The sequence below is a fragment of the Eumetopias jubatus genome, unplaced genomic scaffold (genome assembly GCF_037043125.1).
Source record: "Eumetopias jubatus isolate StellerSeaLion01/CBP00866 unplaced genomic scaffold, mEumJub1_p1.0 scaffold_11, whole genome shotgun sequence".
Classification (NCBI taxonomy): Eukaryota; Metazoa; Chordata; class Mammalia; order Carnivora; family Otariidae; genus Eumetopias; species Eumetopias jubatus.
Window position 1 is genome coordinate 85278757 of NW_028274817.1, and position 25495 is coordinate 85304251.

The window sequence follows — 25495 nt, forward strand, 5'->3', positions numbered from 1 at the left end:
GGGGGGGTGAGGTGGTCTCATGTCTAGGATCCACCACCCTGGCCTGGGGGCAGGCCACTCTTCTCGACCGAGATCTTCAGGCCACAGAACAGCCACAGCGGCACATGGCCTTCTGGTGCCGGGCCTTATCCCCACCCGGCCCTGTCATGGCCTCCTTTGCCATGGCCTCCCGGACCTTTTGGATCTCATGGATGAGCAAGGTAAAGGCCTCCTCTACACCTTGCCGGGTCTTGGCTGAGGTCTCCACGAAGGGGGCCCCCCAGCTCTTCGCAAGGGCCGCAGCAGCGGCCCGAGCATCTGCAGTGGTGCTCACAAGGTCACACTTGTTGCCCACAAGGACGAGGGGCTGGGTGTGGTGAGGGCCCCAGGTGGCCCGCATCTGCTGCAGCTGGGCTAGAGACGAAGGGTCATCCAGGGCGAAGACCCCCAGCACGCCATCCCCAATCGCCACACACTGGTCACGCAGGGCCCTGTGAGTGGCCTGCCCTGCCGTGTCCAGCACGTTCAGAATGCAGCCCCCATGGCCCAGGGCAACCTCCTTCCAGTAGGAATCCTGGATCGTGGGGTCGTGGTCTTCCACGAAGCACTGGTGGTTCAGCTGGATGGTGAGCGCACTCTTGCCCACGCCACTCGCGCCCACCACGACCGCCTTGTACTCGGGCAGCTGCTTCCCAACACTCTTGGAGGGTGCCTGAGCCCTCTGGCTCTCCTCCTCGGAGCTCAGGCTCCACGTGCCCAGGCCCAGATCAAACATGTTCGCGTTTCTCGGCAGCGCCATTCCCCTGGTGCACAGCTCAGGGAAGGGATGTGGACAGCAGGCCCTGCGAGGGAAAGAGAACAGAAGACAAGGGGGAGGGGCGGGGGGAGGTTAGGCAAGACCCCTCGGGGGCAAGGGGTCAGCTGGGTGTCATTGAATCAACATTTACTAAGTGCCTAGGTGTGTGCAAATCACTTTCTAGTAGGCCTAATACTTTATTTATGTTGCTTAATCTCTGTCCGTCTCATTCCCTCTACGTGAAGGCGGGGATTTTAAGAGCAGCTTTATTTAGATGTAATTTATATACCACAGTTAATCTAGTTAAAAGTAAACAATTCAATGTTTTGTTTTGCTTTGTTTTGTTTTAGCATTTTCACACTGTTGTGCAACCATCGCCATAATCTAAGAACATTTTCCTCACCCGGGGAAAAAAAGCTCCTGCCCATTAGCAGCCCCTCCCCCTTCCCGAGGGAGGGTGGGGATTTGGGTCAGTTTTGATTTTGGTTTTGGATCGTATCACCGTCGAGCCCCAAGCCCGGCACCGTGCCAGTCACAAAGCATATGCCGAGCAACATTCTTGTCCCCAGGGAGTTTGTATTCTAAAAGGTGGAGACAATAAATCAAATAAATCGGCAAATTATGAGGTCGGTTAGCCATTAACATTAGAATTTAGTCTTTCTTACGTATTCAGCATGCGGCTATTGAGAACCCACTGTGTGGCAAGGACAAACAACTGGGAAAAATAGGTAAAATAGTTAACAAACACCAGCCCCCAAGGAACGTGACAACAACAAAGGTAAATCAGTAAAATATACTGCAACAATAGGTGATAAACAGGTGGGAGATGCTCAGTTAATGTTAGGCCTCTTTATTATTATTTAATTTTCATGCATTATTTCCAGCGTCTTCCGGCGAGCGGGGTATTGTGATGGGTGTGGGGAAGGAAGGTGGGAGGTGTGGGGGGTGGGGAAGTGGCAGCGAACAAAATAGACTAAAATCCCTGCCCTTGGGAGGATTAGATTCTGGAAGTGAGAAGGAGACCATCAACAAGATAAGCAAGTAAATTATCATGCAGTTAGGAGAGGATGGGCACACAGCAGGTGCTCAATTAGTGTTAGCTATTAATAGCAAATTACCATTAAACTTATTCAATACACATCCTGGCCTCGGTTCCGTGTGTGGCCTCAGGAAATGCATCATAATGGCTGCTACCCCGAGTCTCTCTGGAAACCCGGGGAGAATGGCAGTTTGGGGGCAGTTGGTGGGTTCGAGGTCTCTGTGGGGGGTTCTGTTGAATTTGGGATCTGGAGGTCAGGGTTGGGGGGCAGGGAAGGTCCCAGGTGGGGATGCAGCTGTGAGGTCCTCGGCCCAGAGAGACTCCTGGCAATAATTATTAGATGCTCTGGCTCAGAAAGAAGGGGGGCCACGGTGAAGAGAGGTAAAGTGAGGACAGATTTCTGGTGGGGGGCCCCCCGAACCCTTGGGGACAGAAAGAGGGAGAAGATGTAGCAGCGAGGAGGCCGCTGCAGGGGTCCAAGGTCATCATCGATGGGGAGGTCAGATCCTAAGGTGGAACGCACTGCCAGGGTTTGCTCTCAGAGCCAAAGGCGGCGCGCGGGGCAGGAGAGGGGTGAAGGCTAACTCTCGAGTGTGGGGTCCGGGCAGCTGGGAATCTGAGGGTGCCCGCGCCCGAGGCCGGGGACACGCGAGACGGGCTCTCCCGCCTCCCCACCCCCCCCCCCCCCCCGGCAAAGGGCTCCAGTAGCAGTAAAGAGCAGCAAGAATGATTTCCTGGGACGTGGGCCTGCAGCAGGGGGGGCCGCCTAAGGGCCCCGCGACTCTTCCCAGCGCCCTCGAGAGGCTGGGCCACCCCCTGTCGGGCCGCTGTGTCCGCGCGGAACAGCGAGGCCGCCGCAAGCGAGGTGGCGGTGGTGGTTTACCAGCCGGAGGTCAAACGGCCCCGCGGGGGTCCAGACCGACGGCAGTGGGGGTCTCCCCCTCCGCGAGGGACACTGAGCCACTTGCTGTGGGCCGAGAGCTACGAGCGTCCCCAAAAGGCCCCTGAGACCCTGTTACCCCCGCCTGGAGCCACGTGGCCCACGGCGTGTGGATTTGCCCAGGATCCAGGGGTGCGCGTCGAGGGGAGGGAGGCCCGCGCCGGGCCACGCTTCCCTTGACTCAGCCAGGGGAGGTGCGGCTGGGGGACCCACAGGCTCTCCCCTAAAGCTGTCGCCTGTGCTCTGGCCGGCCCAGCTTGTCCGGTTCTTTCTAGGGCGCCGGGGCAGCCCAGTCCCGAGGCTCGGGCCCACAGCCCCCGCTTCCCGCACTCACGGACACCCCTACCCAGGTCTGTCTCCACTAAGGTGGCTGAGCGAGAATGGGAGGAGGTAGGGGAAGGGTCCCCCTCCAAGGCCACCTCCATCGCACCCCCACAGCCCACCGCGGAAAGGCCTCCCCGCTCGGGGGCCGGGGGCTGGAGGCCCGGCGGCCTGGCTTACCTCAGTCCTGGGCAAGGCGGGAGTGCTCGGACGCGAACCCACCGCAGCTCTGACAGGACTGACAGAGGAGGAGATGTTCCCACCTGGCCCCCAAAGGGTAGAGGTGTGGGGAGGCGGGGGGCGGGAGGGGCAGAGGGAGAACGCATGCGCAACAGCGCTCCCAAGCCCCTCCGCCGGCACGCCCCCCCCTCCCCCGGGGTGGGTGTGGGGTCGTGCCCTCGCCAGTAACCAGCAACCGGCCGCAAAGGAGGTGGTCTTGGGGGTGCACCGAGCCAGCGGCGGGACCTCCCTGTGTCCCCCCTGCTGCACCTCTCCCTTACCTTGCCCCCGCTCTGGGAGGTGATTTCATGTTTTTGGCTTACGGAGGGTGTCACATTTTTGCCCTGAGTGGCCAGACTTTGGCGTAGGTCTCATGAGGGCCTCAAGCAGAGCCTGGGCTGTCTCAAGCAGGCTTTTTGGAAAGCAGCTTGGGGGAGAGGGTTGTGCCTGTTGCTGGAGGGAAAGAGTTGCAGGGGGGTTACTGTGTCAGGGCCTTAGGAACCTGATTTGAAGTGGATGGGTGTCAAGCTCAAACGTTTCCCAGACTCCCTTGCAGCTATGGCAGCCATGTGACACAGGTCTGACCAATGAGATGGAAGCCCATGTTGTTGAGGGGGGCATCCAGAATGTTCCTTAAAAGAGGGATCACTGAGCTGGCCACAGCCCCCTTCCCCTTCTTCTTGACTGGGTGGGGCTCTGGTGGCCCACCCAGTGGGTATCCTGGGTTCTTAAGGTGGCCATGAAGAAAAGCCTAAGAAACCTCAGCCTGAACTGTTCTGAGTTGCCAAAGAAGTTCTCATTATGTGGGAGAAATAAAACCCCCAAACTAACCTCTAGTTCCTCATCCCTGGCCAGTGACAGGCACTCCTTCCTCTAGGAGGTTACCCATGACCACCAAATCTAAGTATGGGAAACCTAGACCACCCACACCCGAATCAGGACAAAAAGACAGACGGGGAGACTGAGGCCTGGTGTGGACACTTCCCAATGGTTGTCTTGCCTTCTCAGCCCGGGCTGTAGCTGGGACTGGCTGTGAGGCTATTTCTAAGGCAGGCACTCATTTGCTCTGCGATTCCACCATTTAATCTATAGTTGAGCCAGTCAAGCTGCTTGCCCTATTTCCAGTCTGTTTTTTGGACACTGGATGGGCAGGGGGTTGACCTGGTAGAAACCCATGCCCTCATTGCTTCATTACCCAGCAGACCAGGGGTTGGCCAGGGGTGTGAGGTTCTTCACCCGCTTAAGATTAAAAAGCTCTCTCCAGGTTTTCTAACAGCTTGTCCTTTATTACAAATGGAACTCTGCTATATATTGTCAGTTGATGCCCCTCTCTCCAAAGCATCAGCTTTGTGATATGAGCCCCCTCTTGGGACCACTGAACCCCCCCCGCTTTCCTTCCAGGGCAGAGAAGATGGAGTCCCTCCAATAGACAGTGGGCAGAGAGATTTACAATTGATCATCACCGTCCTCTTACAGGTATTTATGCTTAAATCGGCACCCTTGGGGAGGTGAAAAGAGTCTTCAGGATGGGATGGAGTGAGGCTGCCCCTCATCCAGGTGCTCAGAAGGTGGAGAAGAGGGGCACGTTCTGGGATTTAGTGTGAGTGGGGCATGTTCTCCCCGAACTTGTTCTGGTGAGCGACGTTCTTCACATCTAGGAGAGCCTGAGGGCGCAAGAGAGGGTAGGTGAGAGCGGGTGAGGACCCCTCTACCTCAGCCAGGGGGCTGCCCCACCCCAGCCCTCGACAACCCTTCTCCTGCACTCTCCGATCTCCCCTTACCCCAGCACAGAAGGTGTGTGTGAGAGGGTTATGCGCGTGTGCACGCATTCTCAGGGCTGCCCAGGACCCACCTGGTGGTGGACATAGGCCTCACAGTTGTAACACCAGGTAGACAGGTCGACGTAGCTGAGGACCAGCGGGTGTCCTGAGACTTCGTGGTGTTGGAGCATATGGGCACTGACGTAACGGCCACAGTGGACCTGAGGTTGGGGAGGGAGCATCCGGTAGGGATCAGCAGCCACGTGCAGTCGGCTCCTGGGCCGACCTCCGCCCCACCGCCGTCCACCCCCCTCCGCTGCTGCGTACCTGATAGCAAGACAGACACACCCAGTTCTCCTGGAGTGTTCCACAGTCCTGACAAGGTTGGGTCACGTCCAGGCCCGATTCAGGTATGGGACGTACTGCCACCAAATGGGGACACCAGGGCAGCGGTGTCACGGCATAAAACATGACCTGGAGTGGGTGAAATGGAGTCAGCTAGGGACTCCATCTCCATATTACGTGTTCTTACACCGCACGCTCCTACGTGGAGGCACACATGGGCAACAAAAGGCCGCCGGTCTTCTCCCTGACCCGAGCTCACCTGGTCAGTGTTGCCACGGTCCCCAAAGCTCTGAATCAGCACGGAATCATCTCTGTCCTGACCTCTAGCTGCCTCTCCTAGCAGCCTCTCCTCTTCTGGGATCTGAGATTCTGGGGCCTCCTGGATGCACAGAGGTAAGAGATGCCTCTGAGAGGCCAGGTTCTTGCCCCTTCTTCCTCCCCCCGCCCCCCCGCCCCCGACCTGGGTGTGGTAGGGCTTACCTGAGCCTCGCTGTTTAGGCCCAAGGTCCTGAGATTCTCAGGCAGCTTACTGGGGGATATCTGGCGGGTGGCTCCTTGCGCAGGTGAGGCTAGAGGAGTCTGGTTGTCAGTACATAAGGCTGGAGGGGTTTGGATCACCTCAGCTCCCCCCACGGCTTCCTCTGAGGGGGTCTGGCCTGGCGTGGCTCCAACCGCGGCAGACTCCACGATGGTCTGGTCCAGCACGGCCCCTCCCGTGGCTGCCTCTGAGGGGGTCTGGTCCGCCGTGGCTTCCCGGGTGGGAGACTCCGAGGTTTGGTCCTGATTGAGCTCCACCACGGCAGTCTCTGATTTAGCTTGGTCTGGAGTGGCCACTTCTACGGATGATGCTGAGGTAGCCTTCCCTGCGTCCGCATCCAGAATGTTCCCGTCTGGTGCGGTCATCCCCACAGCTGACCCACGGTTGGCTGGCTGGGTCACCTTCTTGGGGATCGACTTAGAACTGGAGGGTCCCTCCTTGTCTTCGACCTCTGGAACCACAGGAGGGAGATCCTTGAGTGTGGGTGCTATCTCCTATCCTGCACCTGATCCCTGCCCTCTCCTGAGCCCCCCACAACCCCCCGTTCCCCACGCCTGCTCACTCATAACCCGCAAGCTGCGCCAGTATCTGCGATGGACTTGGATGGTCTCGGTGATGGAGGCCAGGGCCCCTGACAGCAGGGGCTGCGACAGGGTTAGCAGCGGTGGTGGGTCCCCAAGGAGGGAACGGGTGCAGGCAGCCATGGACTCCGAGATGGATGTCAGGTTGTAGCCACCCTTTGTTAAGAAAAAAGGGGAGGAAAAGGTATGATGGGGGGGGGGGTCCTCATGGAATTTGGGAGGCAAGAGTTTCTGCCTCCCAATCCCCCTTCGGGGCCCTGAAAGTCTGGAGGGTGAGGAGAAGTGAGGGGAAGTGCCATCTGTCAGATGGGCAGTACTCACCGTGTGAGGTGGTTGTTGCGGGGGATAAACTATGACGTCAAGTGCAAGAGAATAATTACCACAACGACAGTAACACTGAGGGTAACGTCAGTAATGGCGGGTATGCATGAAGTGCTTGCGATGTGTCAGACCCTATTTTGAGCATGTCATGTGTGTCGACTCTCTTGATCCTTAACAACCACATGTGCTCAATTTGCACGGGAACCCCCTTTTCTCACATTCTTTAGGCACCCCAGTCTCTGCTCTTTCTTCAGATAAAGACACTGAGGCTCGGAGTGGTTAGATAATGTGTCTGAGGTCCTAACAACTGGTGGGAGGCAGCACTGGGGTTGGGAGCCGGGCTTCCAGATAGAAGAGTTCATGTCCTCGACCACTCCCCTGCCCTGCCACAAGCAGGCCCGGGCCTACCGTGGGACCTGAGAGCAGCCAATTAATCTCTGCCAGCAACTGGCCTTATCCCCTAAGCAGTGAAAAGCAGCACGTAAGGTGGCTGAGAGGGTTCAACCTGGTGCGATGACTCACGACGATAAGAAACTACTTTGACAGTGCTTACCGCATGCCAGGCACTTTTCCACGAGTAGCCAGCCCCATCTTATAGATGAGGAAACTGAGGCATGGGGGGGGCAGGGGCACTGAGTGACTTACAAAAGGTCAGTGGGTTTACTTTGGAGAGCTTGCTAGAGGCAGCTCAAGTAGTGGTAAGAAGCTTAGACGCTGGAGCCAGGTTGCTTGGCTCTGCCATTACTGAGCGTGGGACCTCGGGCTAGTCACTACAGCTTGCCATGCCTCAGTTTCCCTGCTCCTGAGAGAAGGAAATGACAAGGCCAGCAGACTCGACCTCAGCAGGCTGCTTTGTCAAGTAAGTGAATTAATAATATACACAGAGTGCCGAGAAGAGCAAATGGCACGTACTGAGCACTCAGTTAAGACTGTTAAGCTGGTGTTACGCTGAATGCCCAGTATGTGCCGACAGTCCCAGGCGGGGACACTCAAAGCCGATTTTAGGAAATTGCCCCAAGTGTCTCAGCCAGCCAGCCGGAAGGGCAGGACTTCCAGCCTTCCAAACCACCCTCCTCCCACCGTAGGAAGAGGGACCGAGAGGGTTACCTCTAGGATTAGGATGATACGGCCATTGGCAAGGCCCATCAGCAGGTGGGTGAGGTGTGCATAGCCCTCAGGTGACACCTGGCAGCCCCCCAGCGGGTCCCCCCGTGCAGCATCAAAGCCAGCCGAGACCAGCACCAGTTCTGGGTTAAACTGAAGCAGGGAGAGAAGAGACACATGGGCGTGAGTGCGGAGGCCTGGGTAGCCAGCAGGTGAGGGCGCCCCCGACACACACAGATGCAAGTCAGAGAGCTGGAGACCAGGAGACTGGGGGACACAAGACCAGGGCCCTGAAAATAGCAAAGGGGAGGACGTGGAGACACAGGACAGCCTTGGGGTTGGAGAGACACAGAGACATGGAGACAGATCAACAGAGACGTGGACGCACCAAACAGAGACTTAGAGATGTGACACACAGAGACATGGAGACACTTCTGGAAACGGACAGATGGGGACATGAGGCAGAGACGTGCAATGTAGAGACTCAGATGTCAGGAGACGGTGACATGGGACATATGTGCACAACAACACAGCGCTTTATATAAACGGCGCCAAAGGGAGGTGCGCGCACACTTCCATCGCAGAAGGTGACAACCCAAGTGCTACACACAGAAAATGGTCGCATACCCATATGTGGTCAGACAGCGACATATGGACTGAACCAACATCGTGCTAATCACACACATACACACACGCGGTGCCCCCCAAGAAGGCAGTCACCTAACAGCCCCTCACGCAGAGTCAGGCAAGGACAGGCCCCTGCCAGTCAGAGAGACACACAGCCGCGGCAGACAGGCAGAGAGAGGCCTGTCCCACACACCCTCCCACACAAAGAAAGCCACACACCAGCTGTCGCCGAGAGCGCAGTGTGCAGCGACATGGGGCGTCACAGCCACCAGAGAGAGAAACGGTAGTGGCCAAGACCCATTTGTGCAGCCTCACACACGCACTCACACCCCCCCCCCCGCCTTGCACGCGCTGCTCCATAGAGCCGGCAGGCGCGCGGGGCCACCTCACACGTACCCATCGAAGACCACCCGCAAGTACCCAGGAGTCCCTTACGGTCACGCGCAGAGAGGCGGTCACGTAGAGCCACTCTGCGGAGGCAGGAATAGGCCAAGGCCTTCGCAGAATCGGCCCCCAACACAGCCCTCACTACGGCCGCCCATCGGGACAGGTGCGGGCCCGCGGTCCCCCACACGGTCTACTGCCCCGTACAGCCTGTACTGTACCTCGTAGGCAATAGGGAGCACCAGACGATGCCAGGCAGCCAGGTAGTCGGCGTCGCCCACGCGGGGCCCGTTCCAGGCCACGTTGACAGTGAAGCCGGTGCCTGTGGCCCGGCCTATCTGGCTGCTGGCGCCCTCATCCCCCATGGGAAAGAAGGTGCCGTGATCGTATCGGTGCAGGGAAATGTACAGCACGCTGCCGGGGTGGGAAGGGGGACAACGGCTGGTTAGTGGGCCGCCCCTGCCCGCTCGGCCACCCCTGAGGCATGGCCGCCCCCCCTGCCCTGGCCCCTCACCTGGGGTCTTGCTCAAATATGTGCTGAGTTCCATTACCATGATGGACGTCCCAGTCCACTATGAGGATCCTGGGGAGGGAACGGCTCCTCAGTGACCTGGGACACTGGCCCACTCGGGGAGAGGGCAGGGGCTGGAGCCCTGGGGTCTGTCTGCAGGGGCATTTTATTGCTGGTGGCAAAACTCTGGGTCCCTGGGGAAAGCAGTGTGGGGCAGGCTGGCGGGTCCCATCAGAGGAAGGGTGAAAGCCAGAGCCTGGGTCCTGAGGTCTTCACTGTGGGCCCAAGCAAGTGCTCAGGGCCAGAGCCTCCTGCCCCCAGGATGGGTAAATGTGGGCAGCCGGATACTGGGTCTTCTTTAGTAAGCACTGGGGATCTGGGCCCTGAATTCTGCCACAACAGCCCTCAGGGGCCAGAAATGAGGGGGCAGGGGGACCCTGGATCTTGTTTTATAACTACCTGGGTGCCACAGTCTGGGGGTCCTATCTGGGGAAGTACTGCAAGGCTAGATCCTTGGTCCTTTTCTGGGGAAGTGCTGGGCGATTGTGCTTTTGGGTGCTTCTGGGTAAGTCCTGGGGGCGCTGCACCAAGGGGCCTGTTGAGTAAGCCCTGGGCGGCGGCGGGGGGGGGGGTGCGGGGGTGCAGGGGGAGCGCGGCGCAGGGAGCCCTCACCGCAGCGCATGCCCACTGATGGCTTGGGCATGGCGAGCAGCCACAGCCACAGAGTTGAAAAAGCAAAAACCACAAGCGGCATCCCGCTCTGCATGGTGTCCTGGGGGACGCACCACAGCAGTGCCATTCAAAACCTGGGGGGGAGGGGCAGGAAGCAAAATCAGACCACCTGCCCTCACTGCTTTCTCTCCCTTTTCTTCTCCCCTTCCGTCCCAGCCACTACCCCCAGCTGCTAGGGGCCTCCAGCCTGCAGCCCCCATCCCCCCGCTGCACTGGCCAGCAAGCAAGGCCTCCGGGGAGCAGAGGGGGGGGAATCCCCCTCCGCAGGCCCCGCCCCGCCCTCCCAGGGCCACCTCTCTCGGTCCCCCACCCCCACCTCTCCGGAGCGGCGCCCCACCCCGCGGAGGAGGTACCTCGCCGGCCAGCACAGCCTCCACCAGGCGGCAGGCGGCGCCAGTGGCCAGCTGTGCACAGGCGAAGGTGCTGGGGCAGATGTAGATGGAGTCGAAGTTGGAGCCCTCGCGGTGCAGCTCCCGGGTTTTCATCTTCGCTGTGGCCCGCAGACGACCCACGTACTCAGCACTGGAGGCACAGACGGGGCACAGGGGACAGTCAGGTGGCTCCGGGCCCTCCCGTGTCCCACAGGGACAGGAGAGCCCTTACTCCAGCCACACACCCCCCCCCCCCCGGGGTGGCATGTGTGCCCCGAGGCCTCATCCCACCCCAGGCACGGGGTGGGGGTGGGGGTGGGGTCCCTGACCTGTGGCAGGTGAGCAGTTCGGCATCCGTGGCGGGACGTGCGGGCAACGTGAGGCAGCGCCCGGCAAGGCCCAGTTCTTCCAAACGGCGCATGATCCGAAAGACTCGCTGAGGCATCTCTGGGTGGTGGCTGGGGAGGGGTGGGGGGAGGTGGGCAGGAACCAGAGGCAGGGCTTAGTGCTTGAGGAAGGGGGAGGGATCTCCCTGTCCACTTAGGCGGTGGCCCTCTGACTGCATACTTGTCCCACAAGTTGTAGTGACCCATCATCCGCTGGTCATAGACCAGCCCTGTGCGAGCCTGTAGCACCGGCCACGTCGGGATTGGGAGCGCCGGGGGCTGCCACGGTCCCTCTTCTTCCTTCTCCACGTTCTCCTCCTCCAGGAAGTCCTCCTCCAGGGTCTCAGCTGTTAAGGGGAGGCCACATTCACCCTACTCCCCCACCCTGGATCCCTGGAATACTCTGGAACTCCGTTTACCAAAACGTGAAAGGGGCGGGAGGCCTGAAACCAGGGTCTAGTGCGAGAGAGGGCCTGACCCTCCCCCACCAAGGGGGCCCAGGGAAGCCCCAGGAGGGTCTGGGAAGAGAGTGTCTCCCAAGGGCTCATTCCATGTTTGACTCCCCACCTAGCCCCCTCCCTGCCTCCTACCTGATCTTACAAGGACCTCCCAGAAGGGCTCCAAGGCTTCCAGAGCGCAGGAGAGTGACGCCTGGGCACTAGAGGGCAGGGGAGGGGAAATGTGACCAAATGTGCCAGCGGGTGGGCAGCGGGGGTCCCGCTCTCCTCCTCCACCGGGGCTCACCTTGGGCAGGGGGCACCAGGAGACTCCAGTATGGGGCAAGGGTCTCCCAGAAGGGTGTGGAGGGACGCGCTGACGCCCTCAGCCAGGGAGTGGAGGTTGTAGCCACCCTGGGAAAGGAGTGTGTGTGGGGGGGTCAGGACAGAACCAGGCGTTACCAGGGAAGAACAGTAATAATAATACTAGGGGTGCTGACTACATATCAAGCAACGAGGAATTTGAAGGGTGACTTCCGTTTCGTTCACTGAACAGTGCTACGAGGCGATGGCCGCGATTGCAGCGCCCGTTTCACGCAATGAAAGCAGGGGCACGGGGAAGTTCCGTGACCTGGATGAGGTTGTCCAGCTGGTGAGTAGAAATGCTGGGACAGAAACTCCTGCCTGACCTGAAAGCTTTGTTCTAACGTCCTCCTCGATCCACGGGCCGAGACACGAAGTGAGTCACTCACCTCCAGAGACAGGATCAGCTTGCCTCCTGCCAGACCCATGAGCAGGTGGGTGAGCTGAGCGAACCCTGCCGGAGTGGCGGCCATCTCACCCTGGGGTGGGGGGGGTGGACGTGGAGGATCAGCCTGGCTCCGTGCAAACCCCCTTCTGCCCACATACCACCCCAGGGAGCCTGCCTTACCTTGGGGTCCCCTTGGAGGGCATCAAATCCAGCGGCCACCAGGACCAGCTGGGGCTGGAACTGAGAGGGAAAGGGACTACATGAGGCCACTTGCCCTCACGGCCCATCCCTCAACATCGCTCCTGTCCCAACACACCCCAGACCCCCAGGACCTCAAGGGCGACTGGCAGAAGGAGGTGCAGGAAAGCGGCAATGTAGTCGGCGTCTCGCATCCCCACCTGCGGACAGAGAGGCACGATGGGGACCGTTCTGCCCTCTGCCCCGAACTGGCCGAAGGGCAGGGGTGGGCCTAACTTCGGGGGCAAAGGGCAGGCAGACACTGACCTGGTTCCAAGGCACATTCATGGTATATCCCTGGCCTCGGCCAAAACCTATGGTGGACCAGTTAGAGGCCTTCAGGTGGGGCCAGAACCGACCCTGCTCGTAGCGGTGGATGGAGAAATAGAGGACACTGGAGGCAGAGGAAGAGAAAAAAGAGGTAGGGGGCAGTTGAGAGTGAATGCCCCCAGACGCCCCAACCCACAGCTTCCAGTTTACTCAACCACTCATTCATTCTCTCGTTAACTTCCCCATTAAGTCTGTACCTCCTGCATCCATTCATTCTTCTATGTAGTCGACAACTTATCAGCCCTCCCATTCACGAATTCTCCCATTGCTCCATTACTTCCCTCACTCGTTCACCTGCTCTATCACTGGGATGCCTCCTTTGGCGCACGCTCCTGCCCTCCTCTGTGTTAGCTCTGAGACCCTGACAGCTACAGGGTCTGTCCATCCCAGTCCCCGAGGGCGCCTGACCCTGCGGGGGACTCAAAATAATACCGGCCTGCCTTCCCTGCCTCCGCGACCAAGGTGGTGGTGGCAGGACGAATCCTGTGATGTTGGAGGTCCACAGTGGGGCACACAGCCCTTAGCTGGCAGGATCCGGCTAAAGTGGCAAAGAGCAGCAGGCCAGGCTGGGGAACCTGGTGCTTCCCCTGAAGGACGTGGGGAGACTCAAGCGTGAGGGGTAAGGGGGCATGGAACTTGGTTGTGTGTGTGCAGCTGAGCTGAAGTGGGGACCAGTTCCTTCTCTCCGATACTGTACAGGGTACCTCTACTACTTCCTGTATTTTGTAGATGAGAAACTGAGCACTCAGAGCAGTGAGGACGGATACATGGAACAGACACAGAAAAGACACGAAGGTCCATGTTCTGATAGAAGGCCCAGCAGGGGGACCCCCGGGTGGCTCAGTCGGTTAAGTGTCTGCCTTCAGCTCAGGTCATGATCCCAGGGTCCTGGGATCGAGTCCCACATCGGGCTCCTTGCTCAGGAGGGGGGCCTGTTTCTCCCTCAGCCTTGCCACTCTCCCTGCTTGTGAACACACTCTCTCTCTGACAAATAAATAAACAAATAAATCTTTAAAAAAAAGAAGGCCCAGTAGGAGGCTGTGGGAGGGCTTTAATTCTGATGGGGGCAAGCAAAATGAATAATCTCATATCCATCCATCCATCCACCCATCCATCTGTTCATCCACTCCCTGTCCTGTTCCAGAAGAATTTAAGGTAGCAGTTTTATCTTTTTTTTTTTAAGGGAAATGCAAGAAATAGTGGTAAGCAATAAATCTAGACCAACTTAGTGACATTTTAATAAATGCTGAAAACGTGGTTACGAAATTTGATGCAACTGATATAGAAAGATTCTTAAAATCGCAGAAAAGCATCTTGGAACTGGGGGGATGAAACCCACGTGAAAGCTGTGGTCTTGAGTAGGTGAGAGATGATGGGTTTACTTTTGATCTGATAAATATCGTTCTAAACTTTTTTTTTTTTTTAGTAAGTTAACCAGTAGAGAAAGAGAAATGCACAGTAGAACATAAAGATGATCATCAGGGGAAGAAAGGAATAAAGAAAATATCTGAAGAAAGCCTACCCCATGACAGCCACCGAAGCCAGTGGAAGAATGAACACCCAAGGAAACTGAGTTTATAAAGCAAACAGTGGGAGGCATTTTTGTTTGAAAGATTTATTTATTTTTATTTTAGAGAGAGAAGGGCAGAGGGAGAGGGAGAGAGAGAGAATCTCAAGTAGGCTCCACGCCCAGCACGGAGCCTGAGGAGCCTGACACGGGGCTCAATTTCACGTTCCTGAGATCATGACCTGAGCTGAAATCAAGAGTCTGATGCTTAACTGACTGAGCCACCCAGGCGCCCCAGCAGGAAGTTTTAAAATAAGTTCCACTGATTTCCAATGAAAGAATGGTGGACTGACAGCACAGGTTCACCTCCTTGCTCTTCCAGAGTCCCAGTCAAAAGATAGTAAGAGAAAGTTTAAACAAGTATCATCCCAGAAAGACGGAGAATGGAAGAAAGGATGTCAGACAATTAGAGACTTCAACAAATCTCTGGGAAATAGTCTTTGAGGCTCCAGGGGCCCCGCGGGGCCCTCTCTCAATCTGAGAGGATCAGGGAGGGCCCCCAAGATGACCTGGGGTTTCCCTTCTGAGAAATCAAGGGCAGATCCAGGTCAATGCACACAAAATCAATTCTGAATGGCCAATTCACTGAAGGACCCATTCCCTAGATTTCCTTGTTTCTTTTAACCACTTAGCTTTGGTTTACCTGTTTTTTGTCATCTTTGTAGTAGTATTTTAAGGCCTGATCTATTTGTCTCCACCCAGGACCCTGCTGAGGGAGTTAAGAGCCCGAGGGATGGAGAGCTAGGAGACTGAAGGGCATGGATAAATGCTTTTTCCCCCCAATTATACATTCTTATTCATGAGAAAGAATGCATTGAATATATTCACAATTCTTCATATTCGTGCATAATTGTCAATACCATATCCACCAAAGAACACAGCGATAGCCTCCAATGCATTTATTAAAAGAAAAAGAATGATTCATGACATCAGGGAATTCTTGTTAATTTGCTTAGCGATAATACTACGGTTATGTTTCTTTCTTTTTTTTTAATTTAAAATATATCGTCTATGTTTTAGAGAGACGTTCAAGAATATTTACAGAAAAAAGCGATACGGTAATCTGGGATTAACTTCAAAATATTACAGAAGGATGGCAGTGAGAGCAGGTCCAGATGAAACTAGATTGGCCACCACTTGAGTTGATAAATGTTGAAGCATTCAAGAAGCCAGAAATGAACAAAATAACACAGGAGGAAGAGATTAATAAAGATAAAAACAGAAAAAATAATGAAGGATAAAAAAAATAAACACTAGGGGTACCTGGATGGCGCAGTCGTTTGAGCATCTGACTCCTGATTTCGGCTCAGGTCATGATCTTGGCTCAGGTCATGATCTCAGGGTCATGGGATCGAGCCCCACGTCGGGCTCCGGGCTCAGCACGGAGTCTGCTTGAGTTTCTCTCCCCACTTCCCCGCTCACTCTCTCTCTCTCTCTCAAAATAAATAAATCTTTTTTTTTTAAAGATTGTATTTATTTGACAGAGAGAGACACGGTGAGAGAGGGAACACAGGCAGGGGGAGTGGGAGAGGGAGAAGCAGACTTCCCGCTGAGCAGGGAGCCCGATGCGGGGCTCGATCCCAGGACCCTGGGATCGTGACCTGAGCCGAAGGCAGACGCTTAACGACTGAGCCACCCAGGTGCCCCTCTCAAAATAAATAAATAAATCTTAAAAAAAAAAAACAAAACCAAAACACTAGAACAGTGGAGATGGCCAAAAAAGCCAAAAGCTAGATTTGAAAAAGTAAGTAAAACTGACCAATGTTTGCGGAGGTGGAGGGTAAAAAAAAAAAAAAGAGATGCCATCTCAAGAAGGGACCCCCTTTTAGCTGGTGTTTGGCAGAACCCCATCTAATGCATGTCATCTCAACATGACAGGGTGAGACCTGTCAGAGACCTAATGCATGTCCTGCCCCCATCCCAGGGAAACACCTCTCAGGAAACACTCCCCTGCGCCACGGCAGAGTTGGCCCAAGACAGCCACGTGCAACAGCGCTGTACCCTTCTGTCTGAATGCCAAACAAGAGCTGCTAGACATTTGAGGCAAACCGAGGAAAACTTAAAGCACTTCTAATGACTCCTCTCTAAAAACAAGCTGAGGAATGAGGGGGCATAGAAACAGAGGAAGAAAGTGCTCTTGGAGATGAAAAGAATGGCTAAATACATAATTGAACAGAAGGGCTTCAAGGTATAGCTGAGGAAATCTCCCAGGACACAGAGCAAAAGGGAGAAGAAAACACGAGAGAATACAACCCAAGAGACCAGGCAGAATACAGCAGAATACAGTGGAAGAAAGCATCAAAGGCCATTAAGAAGAAAGCATCCAAGGACTTAAGAAAGGTCTGAGTCTTCAGAGGTAAAACATCTACCTACCGCTAAGCAGAATGAAGGGGCCAGGGTGAAAGTTCAGAACACCAGGCATAGAAAGAAGAAACTAAAACCTTTGGAGAGGGAAACGGATTACTCAGAAAGGAATACAAAGCAGACATCTGTCAGCAACGTTGAATGCTGGAAAAGAACAAAGCCATGTTCTGCAGAACAGCCAACCTAGATTAAATAATGGGCCGCGGCAACTCAGGATCTCCAGGGGACAAGGGGATTCTATGCAGTTGGTTTGGCAGAAGGCTGGATCAAACAACTACTTAGTAGTGTCCCTACTGACAAGGACTTGCTCAATCACTTTCTGCAGGAAGGGGAAGCTGGTACCACCTTTCTGGAGGGACGTCTGGTATGTGCCACTAATGAATCATTGAACATTCTGTCAAAAACTACCGAGGTATTGTATGTTGGCCAATTAAATTTTATTTATTTATTTATTTTTAAAGATTTTATTTATTTATTCATGAGAGACAGAGGAGGAGAGAGAGAGAGAGAGAGAGAAGCAGAGGGAGAAGCAGGCTCCCAAGGAGCAGGGAGCCCGATGCGGGACTCGATCCCAGGACCCTGGGATCATGACCTGAGCCGAAGGCAGACGCTTAACCATCTGAGCCACCCAGGCGCCCGGCTAATTAAATTTTAAATTAAAAAAAAAAATAGGGGCGCCTGGGTGGCTCAGCTGTTAGGTGTCTGCCTTCGGCTCAGGTCAAGATCCCAGAGTCCTGGGATCGAGCCCCGCATCGGGCTTCCTGTCCCACTCCCCCTGCTGTGTTCCCTCTCTCGCTGTGTCTCTATCAAATAAGTAAATATTTTTAAAAAATAAATAAATAAAATCTTTTAAAAAAATAAAAAATAAAGCACGCTGACCCTCTGACCCAGCAATCCGCTACTAGAAACCCATCCTATACATATACTTGGAGAAATGCAAAGTTATGTATTTTAAAACTACAGATTATAGAATATATAAAATTATATATTTTCACCGTAGAACTGTCTGTTCTAGCAAAAACTGGGAAGCACCATCAGTGTCCCAGGGCTAAATGAGCAGAGGTACAGCCATACAGTGGGACACTGAACAGCCCTTACAAAGACCGGGGTGTCTTTTTTAGAGGCACTAACATGAAAAGGTGTCCACGACATGCTGTTAAATGCAAAAAGCAAGCTGCCAAAGAACGTAGAGAGGACTGTCCCATTACGCAGTGTGTTAGTGATAACACTAAATATTCATACACCTAAAGGAAGAACTCTGTCAGAATATAACCTAAACTATCAATAAGCTATTCGGAGGTGACAGGAATTACAGGAGACTCACTGCTTTAGACATTTCCGTATTGTCCAATTTTTTTTTAAACAAACACTTGGCAGTTGTACTAATCAGAAACATAAAGTAGTAATTTGAAGTTCACTCCAGCTCCAAGGTCCACTGGTGAACAAGAACTCCAAGTACCCGTGGGCTCAAATCTCGTCTCTCCCACTTCTCTGTGTGACCTTGTGTAAGCCTCGGTTCCCCCATCTCTAAAATGGGGAACCCAAGAGACCCTGCCTTGGAGTGAAATTAAGCGACAATGCAGACGAGCAGGGAACAGCACAGAACCAGGTTCCGAGGCGGGCCCAATGAATATGAATGCCTTCCCTTCCTTTCCGGGGCCCCTTCTGGCTGGGCCCGTAAGGGCAGGGGGTGGCGGCTGGGAGTCTAGCATCGAAGGCAGCCCTTGGAGCATACCTGGGGTCCTGGTCAAAGGTAAACTGTGTTCCTTGACCATGGTGCACATCCCAGTCCACGATAAGGACCCTGTGAGGAGGACAGAGGGGGGTACTATAGAAGAGCATCAAGGTGCATCTGGAGGCGGGGGAGGACCCAGGCCAGGACACCCTACCCTGCGCCACCCGCATCACACCCCCCTGCAGCTTGCTGCTGACCTCTGAATGGCATGCTTCTTTTGAGCGTAGCGGGCAGCCACGGCCACGTGGTTGAACATGCAATATCCATCCATAAGACTGTGCTGGGCATGGTGTCCAGGAGGCCTGGGCAGGACAGGGGAGGTCACAGATTGGGGAGGGGGTCCTCCTCTACAGAGGCAGACTCCCCCCTGCTCTCCAATTCGAGACCACCAACGCCCCCAGTGCCGATGTCTGCCAATCGGCCAGGAACTGAGTGACGGGGGCCCCGGGACCTCCACCCCCAGTCTACTGCTCTCTACCCAAGGGAAATTTGATAATGTTCATTAAAGTTATCAATGCATAGGGCTCACTTTGGCAGCACATATACTAAGATTGGAAACAGATTAGCATGGCCCCTGCAGAAGGGCGACATGCAAGTGAAGCCGTTTCATGTTTTTGTCACTATGTCGTCCACACGAAACCAGCAGAATGCCATACGTTAACTATACCGGAATTGAAATTGAAAAAGCAAATAAATAAAGTAAAAATTATCAACGGATACACCCTCACACTCATCCTGTTCCTGGAGACTTAGCCCACAGCCCATATAACAAAAGGGGTGAAATTACAATATTTCTAAATGGGTAACGGTATTTGCTGTGACAGGTTTTGGAAACGGCCAATGACAGGGGGCAACCAAAACACCCAGTGCAAGGGGGCTGGCCAACTTCCTATGCATTCGCATAGCGGCGTTCCATGCGGGTCTAAAGCATATGTTGTTCGAGAAGAGCTTGCCAAGATGTAGAAGTGAAAAATGCACGTGTTCAGTGCTAACACCCTTTGTGGCTAAGAGAAAGGGGAGGGAGGAGAAAGGCTGTATCTTCCGAAGTTCACCAGTTCCAGGATGCTAACAATGCTAAGAGGTACGGTGAGTTCACGTGCCAGCGACAAAGCAGAGAATGCTGCTAAATGAATTCTAAGACGCCACTGTTTGTAAGATGAATCTGGATCTCAAGATGATCAAATACGGATCTTAGCATCGATGAAATACAGATCTTAGCATCGACGAAATATGGCATTTACTCCATGAATAGGCACAGAAGGTTTCAGGGAACACACGTACAACGACTACCTCCAGGAGAGGAAGCAGGTCTCTGGGGGATGGGGTGGGAGACTTTTTTGGTACCCCCTTTTGTACTTTTTGACTCTTGAACCCTGTGAATATACCACCCATAGCAATACATTTTACATTTGAGGGGAGGAATCTTTTTAAATACAAAAAAAGCAAATGCTGGTGGGTCCTACCTGATGATGGCCATGCCATTCCGGATCTCGTTCCCCAGGACCGCATCCACCAGCCTGAGGACAGAGCCCGAGGCCAGGCAGGCACAGGTATATGAGTTCTGAAGAGACAGTGGGGAGCCAGAGAGGGAGTAAGGGAGAGAGCAGCCTGCCCACTCCGCTACTCCTCCCCAGGATGTGGTGGGCGTGGGGATGGGAAACCCCGGGATTGCCACCACCCTCTGCTCTCACAGTTGTTATCCATACCGGATGCAGGTAAACTGAGTCATAGGTGTCTGCTAGGATGTGGAGCTCTCCTTCATTCATGTACTGGGTCGTCTCCATCAGATCAATGTATTCTAGGCTGGGGACACAGACAGGAGATTCAAGGGCCTGCCTCCCTCCTGGGCCTGAGTCAGGGCCCTGTCCCTTCCCCATCCGAACCCTGGTCAAGTCAGGCCCCCTCAATTGTCAATCTGGGGGGACAGCTGGGACATAGGACAGATTCCCTGCTTCTTCCCTAGCCAGCCGCATTTCCAGGAATGTCCTGGGGGGGGGACCTCTGATCACTCTGTCCACACACCCACCGTCTGTTTACACACTAGACTGTCATAACAATAGCCTCTTGTGGGCTGATGACATGGCGGGCACCGTTCTAAGCACCCACCGCATCTCAAACCCTCCTGAGGAACTTCTGTTTGCTAGCTCCCATGTGATAGGCAAGGACCCTCAGGTTCGGAGAGGCTCAGCAACTTGCCCAAGGCCACAGGGCCCATGATATCCTTTCCCAAAGAGTCTGGCCTGCCCTGGTTGGCCCGGGGCAGCCTCCTCCCCACCTCTACAAGGCTTGGAAGCCTTCACCTGTGAACCAACATCAGCTCCTCCTTTTCAGCAAACCGAGCCTGGGGAGACACAAGGAATAAAGGGCTCAGGCACTGGTTGCACCCAAGCTCCACCAGCTCCTGCCCGCCACCCACCCAGCGTGTCAGCTGAGGGACTCACCTGGAAGGACACACAGCGGTCCAGAAGGCCCTCCTGGATCAGCTGTTCCTTGATGGCATGGAGCCGCTCAGGGCCTTCAGGGAAGCTGGGTTGATAAGACATCCAGACACACACACACACACACACACACACACACACACACACACACACACACACACGGATACGGGTGAGTGGCCCCTCTGCTCTACACATCTTGCCCATCCCCCCTTCCACAGCTGGTCACGTCAGAGACGTTGGAGCCAACCCTGGCGCCTGCTTGGCTCTGTTCTTGCAATACATCGAGAGCCTGCCCCTCTCCTTGTCACCCCCCTGCTGCCACCAGAACCTCCTGCCTGTGCTCCTGCCCTCAGCTCCTCACTGGCCTCCCTGCTTCCGCCCTTGCTCCCCCAACGGCCCCTTCCTCCGCACAGCATTGGCTAAAACCCAAATCAGATCACGTCTCTCCTCTACTTAGAACCACCTTATGGCTCCCATGTTGCACAGAGGCAAAGCCCAAGTCCTCCACCTGTTCTGGAAGGCCAGGAACCACTGGCCCCACTGCCTCTCGGACGCCGCCTCCCAGTGCTCTCCCCTCACTCACCCTGCTTCTCCCGCACTGGCTTCTCCTTGTTCCTCCATCCAACCGAGGACTTTTCAGCTAGCTCCCCTCCCTGCCTAGAACACTCTTCTCCCAGGTGTCTCCGTGGCTCACTCCCTCACCTTCCTTCCGATCCCTGCTCAAAGATCGGCGAGGCCTTCCCTGACCATTTTCCGCCACTCTCCCTCCCGCGTTGGTGTCTCTCCATAGCACCTCTCTTGCTAAAGCACTCTATCATTTCACTTTCGGGCTCACTGGCTGCCTTCCCCCTCCAAATTGCAATCTCCGCAAAGGCAGGGGTTCTGTTTGTTTTGTCTGTTGCAGTGGCCTTAGCTCCTCAGGAGATGGTAGACATGTACGCAATAATGAAGTCTTTTGCCATCACGAGCCTTCTGTTGGGATTGGGGACAGACACACGTAAGTGCGATCACGAACAAATGGTGACACGGACTAGGAATGTCTCAGAGAGCAGGTGTGGGGGAAGGGGAGTGGCCAGAGCCTTCTCTGAGAAAGTCTCCTTGAGATGTGAACATCAACTGCAAGGGGAGAAGGTGGAAATGAGTCTCTGGAAAAGGGGAGCGGCCAGGGAAAGGCCCGAGCTGGCCGAGCGCCTGGCCTGGTGGAAGAACAGCAGAGGGACCCGCGTGGGTGAAATGACGCGAAGCGAGTGATTGGCCCATGAAGTCACCAAGGTGCCGGGCCACCAGATCACGTGGTACCTTAGAGGCCAGAATGAAGAATGTGGACTTTACCTTGAGGGCAATGGTGTGCCCTTGAAGGATTTTTAAGAAAGAGAACACAACCGTAACTAATGTAATGCTGTAGGTCAACTATATTTCAGTTGAAAGCTACCTTAAGAAAAAGAAGAGAACGTCATCTTGTACCTATTTTTTTTTTTTTTTTGGCTGCGTGTGGAGGACAGACAGCGGGGTGAGGGTGGAGGCAGGGGGGCCAGGGAGGAGGCCTCCGCAAGGCCAGGTGAGGGATGGTGGTGGCGGCAGCGGTGAACACATTTCCAACATGGAGCCAAAAGAATTTGCTGATAGATTACAACATGTGTGAGCAAATGGGAGGTAATAATTCTTCCAGGTCTGCGTGAATGTCCTTCTTCAAGGAAGCCTTCTGCGAACCCCGGATGCTAGTCTAGGGTCCTCTATCAAACACTCTTGAATCCCCTAGTCTGAAGTCATCCTTCATTAACCACTTCCCACTGCTGTTGGCTGTTTAAAGATTTGCTCTCCTACTCGACTATCGGCTCCTTGAGAAGGGACCCTGTCTGTCCAGTCTGACACGTCTGTACCACCAACTCCCAGAACACAGTGCATACTCAGTATGTGTTGGCCAAATGAAAAGAATCTTTTCAAGCCTAAGCCTCACCTCTCGAAATCATCTGCTTCCAGTCTCTAGCCTAGCAGAAGAATAGCTTCATTCTTGCTAACCGCCTCTAAGTGTTTATTTGTGCGGTCAGGGGGACAGCCTGGAGGACGCAGCCTCACCTGTCATCCCAGAGGCAGTGGAATTCATTTAGCTGCTCATCGAACACCAAGCCAGTGCCAGACAGTGTCTTGGCCTCAAGGTTCAGATCCTGCAGGGGGAAAAAAAGGGGGGGAGACACCGATCCGGTTAGGGCCTGAGCAGAAGGCACGCACCACACTGTCAAGGAGGGAGAACCACAGGGTTCTGATTGTCACAGGAGGCTAAACCCATTGAGGCCAGGCCACTCTCACCAGCCCTTGCAGGCCCACGATTAGGTCTTGCTCTGCTGCTTGGCTGAGCTTCTTCATTCTGCCTTTCTTCTTTACCTCTGCTAGACTAGGGCTGGAGTGGAGTAAGGCACCCTTCTTAACACCTCGCTTCTGCCAAACAGAGAGAAGGGTCAGATTCCAGCGCACGGCCCACTGCTCCTCCCCACCCCCCACCCCCATCTGGGCAGGTCTGGGGCCTCACCGAGGTGACGCTGGAGTCATGGGGGGGCGAATGGGGGTTATGCCTACTCCTTCGCTGCCTGGTTGTGGTGGAGTCCTGGCCGGTGGAGGTCATGGTCGGGGAGACTTCACCCCTGACGCCGTTCTGGGGGGTGGGGTGGAGGTGACTACGAAAGGGGTGAAGTGCCCTGAGAACCCCACACCGCACACCCTTCCCAGGCCCCGCCCCCTACACAGTCTCCATCCCTTCTGCTAGCCTACTCCCCACCGCCTTCCAAACTCCGCCCCTTCCAAGGCCCTCTCCTTCCACTGGGGTGTCCACCTGGTCCCGCCCATCGCACTAGGCTCCACCCCTTTAACACTATTCTTTCCCCTCGAAAAGTCTTGCCCTTTCACGGAGCAATAAACCCCCGGGCTCGCTGCGTCCTAGGGCCGGCCCTCTCTAGCTGATCACCGCCCTTTCCGCTTCCCCAAGTCCCATTCCCAGATTCTTTCAGTCCTCCAAGCCTCGCGAAGACCCCACCCCTTCACAAATCTGTCCCCTCCAGCTAATCTCCCAGGATAATCACCCACCCTTTCACTCAGCCAGACCCAGACCCAGCTCCGGCCCCGACTCCACCCTTAACGATCCACTTAACTCCACCCCTTATCGGGCCGGCCCAGCACCTTCCACTTGGCCAGATCCCGCCCCTAACGTTTCAACGGGCCCCGCTCCTCGGGGGACTGCCCCTTTCCTTCCACCAGATCCCACCTCCTGCTCAAACCCTACCCTCAAGCTCCACCAAACCCCTTCAGTCAGTTTCGGGCTGCCTCCCGCCAGTCCCCTCCCCCTTCCCACCCTCGTAGTCAACGCCGACCAATCCCCTCAGCGCCACTCACTGGGCACAGCCTTTTCTCAAACTCCGCCCAGGGCTCACGCCGCCAAATTCCCGGCGACCTGCGGGTCGGCGGGTGCTTGAGGCCTTCTTTTCCATTGGGCCGGTCTCTCTACTGCCCGCCCCTATCCCGCCCACACCGCGTGTCGTGGCACAGGGCCACGCCCCGTGCGCAGGCCCCACCTCCCGCGAGCTCACCAACGCCAAGTCAGCGCGTCAGCGCGTCAGCGCGCCAGTGCGACGCTGGCCGTGCTGCGCCTGCGTGAAGTGCGCGGCGGCGGTTCGAGGCGGTGCTCAGGCTCAAGCTCGCCCCTCCCCCAACCACCGCCGCTGTTGTCCTGGCTGCCGTGGCCGCTGTCCCTCCGTCCTTGTCCAGTCACCTTGGGAGTCCTCCGGACCCGCGCCAGTCGTGTCGCACGAGGACTCAAGAGAGCAAGCGAGGGAATTAGGAAGGGGCGTCTCCTCTCCTCCCGGCGGCTTCCCGCGCGGCGCGCTGTGATGACGTAGCGCGGGCGGGCTGGCGACAGGGACCCGGAGTGAGGTTGACACAGGAGGTTGGCTGGTGGCGGCCAAAATGGGAGTGGTGATGATGTTAAATACTGTGAGGATTTTCTGAGTTAAAATGCACTAAGGTGGCCCACAGGAAGCACTCAGTAAATGTAAGCGACTGATATTCTGCCGGGAAAATGGATGGTAGGATGGAAGGAGTCTTACCGGGGGCAAGTAATTGTGATGATAGCAAGTAATATGTGACGGGCATGCTAAGCCACAATTCTGTGAGGTAGTTCCTATTATTAAGGCTGCTTCTCAGATAAGGAAACTGAGGTTACGCGCCTTAGCCACGTGACCTGCGGCAAGTTACTGAACATCTCTGTGCTTTGGTTTCCTCATCTGGCCGATTGTGATAATAGTCCCCAGGGCTGGAGTGGACTCAAGGAGGGGAGTTTTTCTTGGACGGCAGTTCTCCCTCCAGCCCCCTCCCCTGGGTAACCTCTGCCCCCAAACTGTAATAGAAAGCGTGTGCCTTGGAAGTAGGGGGAGTTGCACCCGTGTGCCCCTCCAACTCCCTCACTCGCCTTGTCTCGATGTCTAAATATCAGCCCCAGAGGAGGCCGGTTTGCCCTCCTAATCTCCCTCGCTCATTCTTCACCATTTCCTACCGGGCTGTAGGCTGGGGCTGAAGAGATAAGCGGTCTGGGGTTCAGCATCGCTGACTAACAAACAGATTGACAGCCCCACTGCCCAGTAGCCTGGCCCTATGACCCTTCTGAAAACCTCAGTTCCACCCTTCTCTTTCCTTCC

The 25495-nt window shown here is 55.4% G+C and overlaps 2 protein-coding genes and 1 pseudogene across 11 annotated transcripts; 1 reads left to right on the forward strand and 2 right to left on the reverse strand.

Annotated features, from left to right (window-relative positions):
- Window positions 1-22: 22 nt before the first annotated feature.
- On the reverse strand, window positions 23-4856 carry ERAS (ES cell expressed Ras). 4 transcript variants are annotated; one of them, XM_028113448.2, is made up of 2 exons: window positions 4769-4856; window positions 23-821 (listed from the first exon to the last, which is right to left on the reverse strand). In XM_028113448.2, the coding sequence occupies exon 2, from the start codon at window positions 776-778 to the stop codon at window positions 77-79; it is 702 nt and encodes a 233-aa protein (XP_027969249.1). In that variant the 5' UTR covers window positions 779-821; window positions 4769-4856; the 3' UTR covers window positions 23-76. The 4 variants fall into 4 exon arrangements, with proteins under 4 accessions (XP_027969249.1, XP_027969246.1, XP_087884929.1 ...); XM_028113445.2 differs by lacking the exon at window positions 4769-4856 and adding an exon at window positions 3576-3662; XM_088028803.1 differs by lacking the exon at window positions 4769-4856 and adding an exon at window positions 3256-3326.
- Window positions 4554-24650, reverse strand: HDAC6 (histone deacetylase 6). 7 transcript variants are annotated; one of them, XM_028113439.2, is made up of 29 exons: window positions 24574-24650; window positions 23341-23485; window positions 23121-23249; window positions 22890-22978; window positions 20817-20901; window positions 20676-20716; window positions 20082-20178; window positions 19839-19936; window positions 18573-18677; window positions 18376-18444; window positions 12647-12773; window positions 12475-12540; window positions 12323-12382; window positions 12144-12233; window positions 11699-11805; window positions 11545-11612; window positions 11136-11301; window positions 10898-11026; window positions 10551-10719; window positions 10138-10271; window positions 9469-9537; window positions 9176-9368; window positions 7947-8096; window positions 6500-6674; window positions 5880-6388; window positions 5659-5778; window positions 5382-5528; window positions 5147-5275; window positions 4554-4958 (listed from the first exon to the last, which is right to left on the reverse strand). In XM_028113439.2, the coding sequence occupies exons 2-29, from the start codon at window positions 23431-23433 to the stop codon at window positions 4890-4892; spliced, it is 3483 nt and encodes a 1160-aa protein (XP_027969240.1). In that variant the 5' UTR covers window positions 23434-23485; window positions 24574-24650; the 3' UTR covers window positions 4554-4889. The 7 variants fall into 7 exon arrangements, with proteins under 7 accessions (XP_027969240.1, XP_027969236.1, XP_027969239.1 ...); XM_028113435.2 differs by lacking the exon at window positions 24574-24650 and adding an exon at window positions 24392-24481; XM_028113438.2 differs by lacking the exon at window positions 24574-24650 and adding an exon at window positions 24088-24129.
- On the forward strand, window positions 18897-18991 carry LOC114216899 (U6 spliceosomal RNA; annotated as a pseudogene).
- Window positions 24651-25495: the final 845 nt, after the last annotated feature.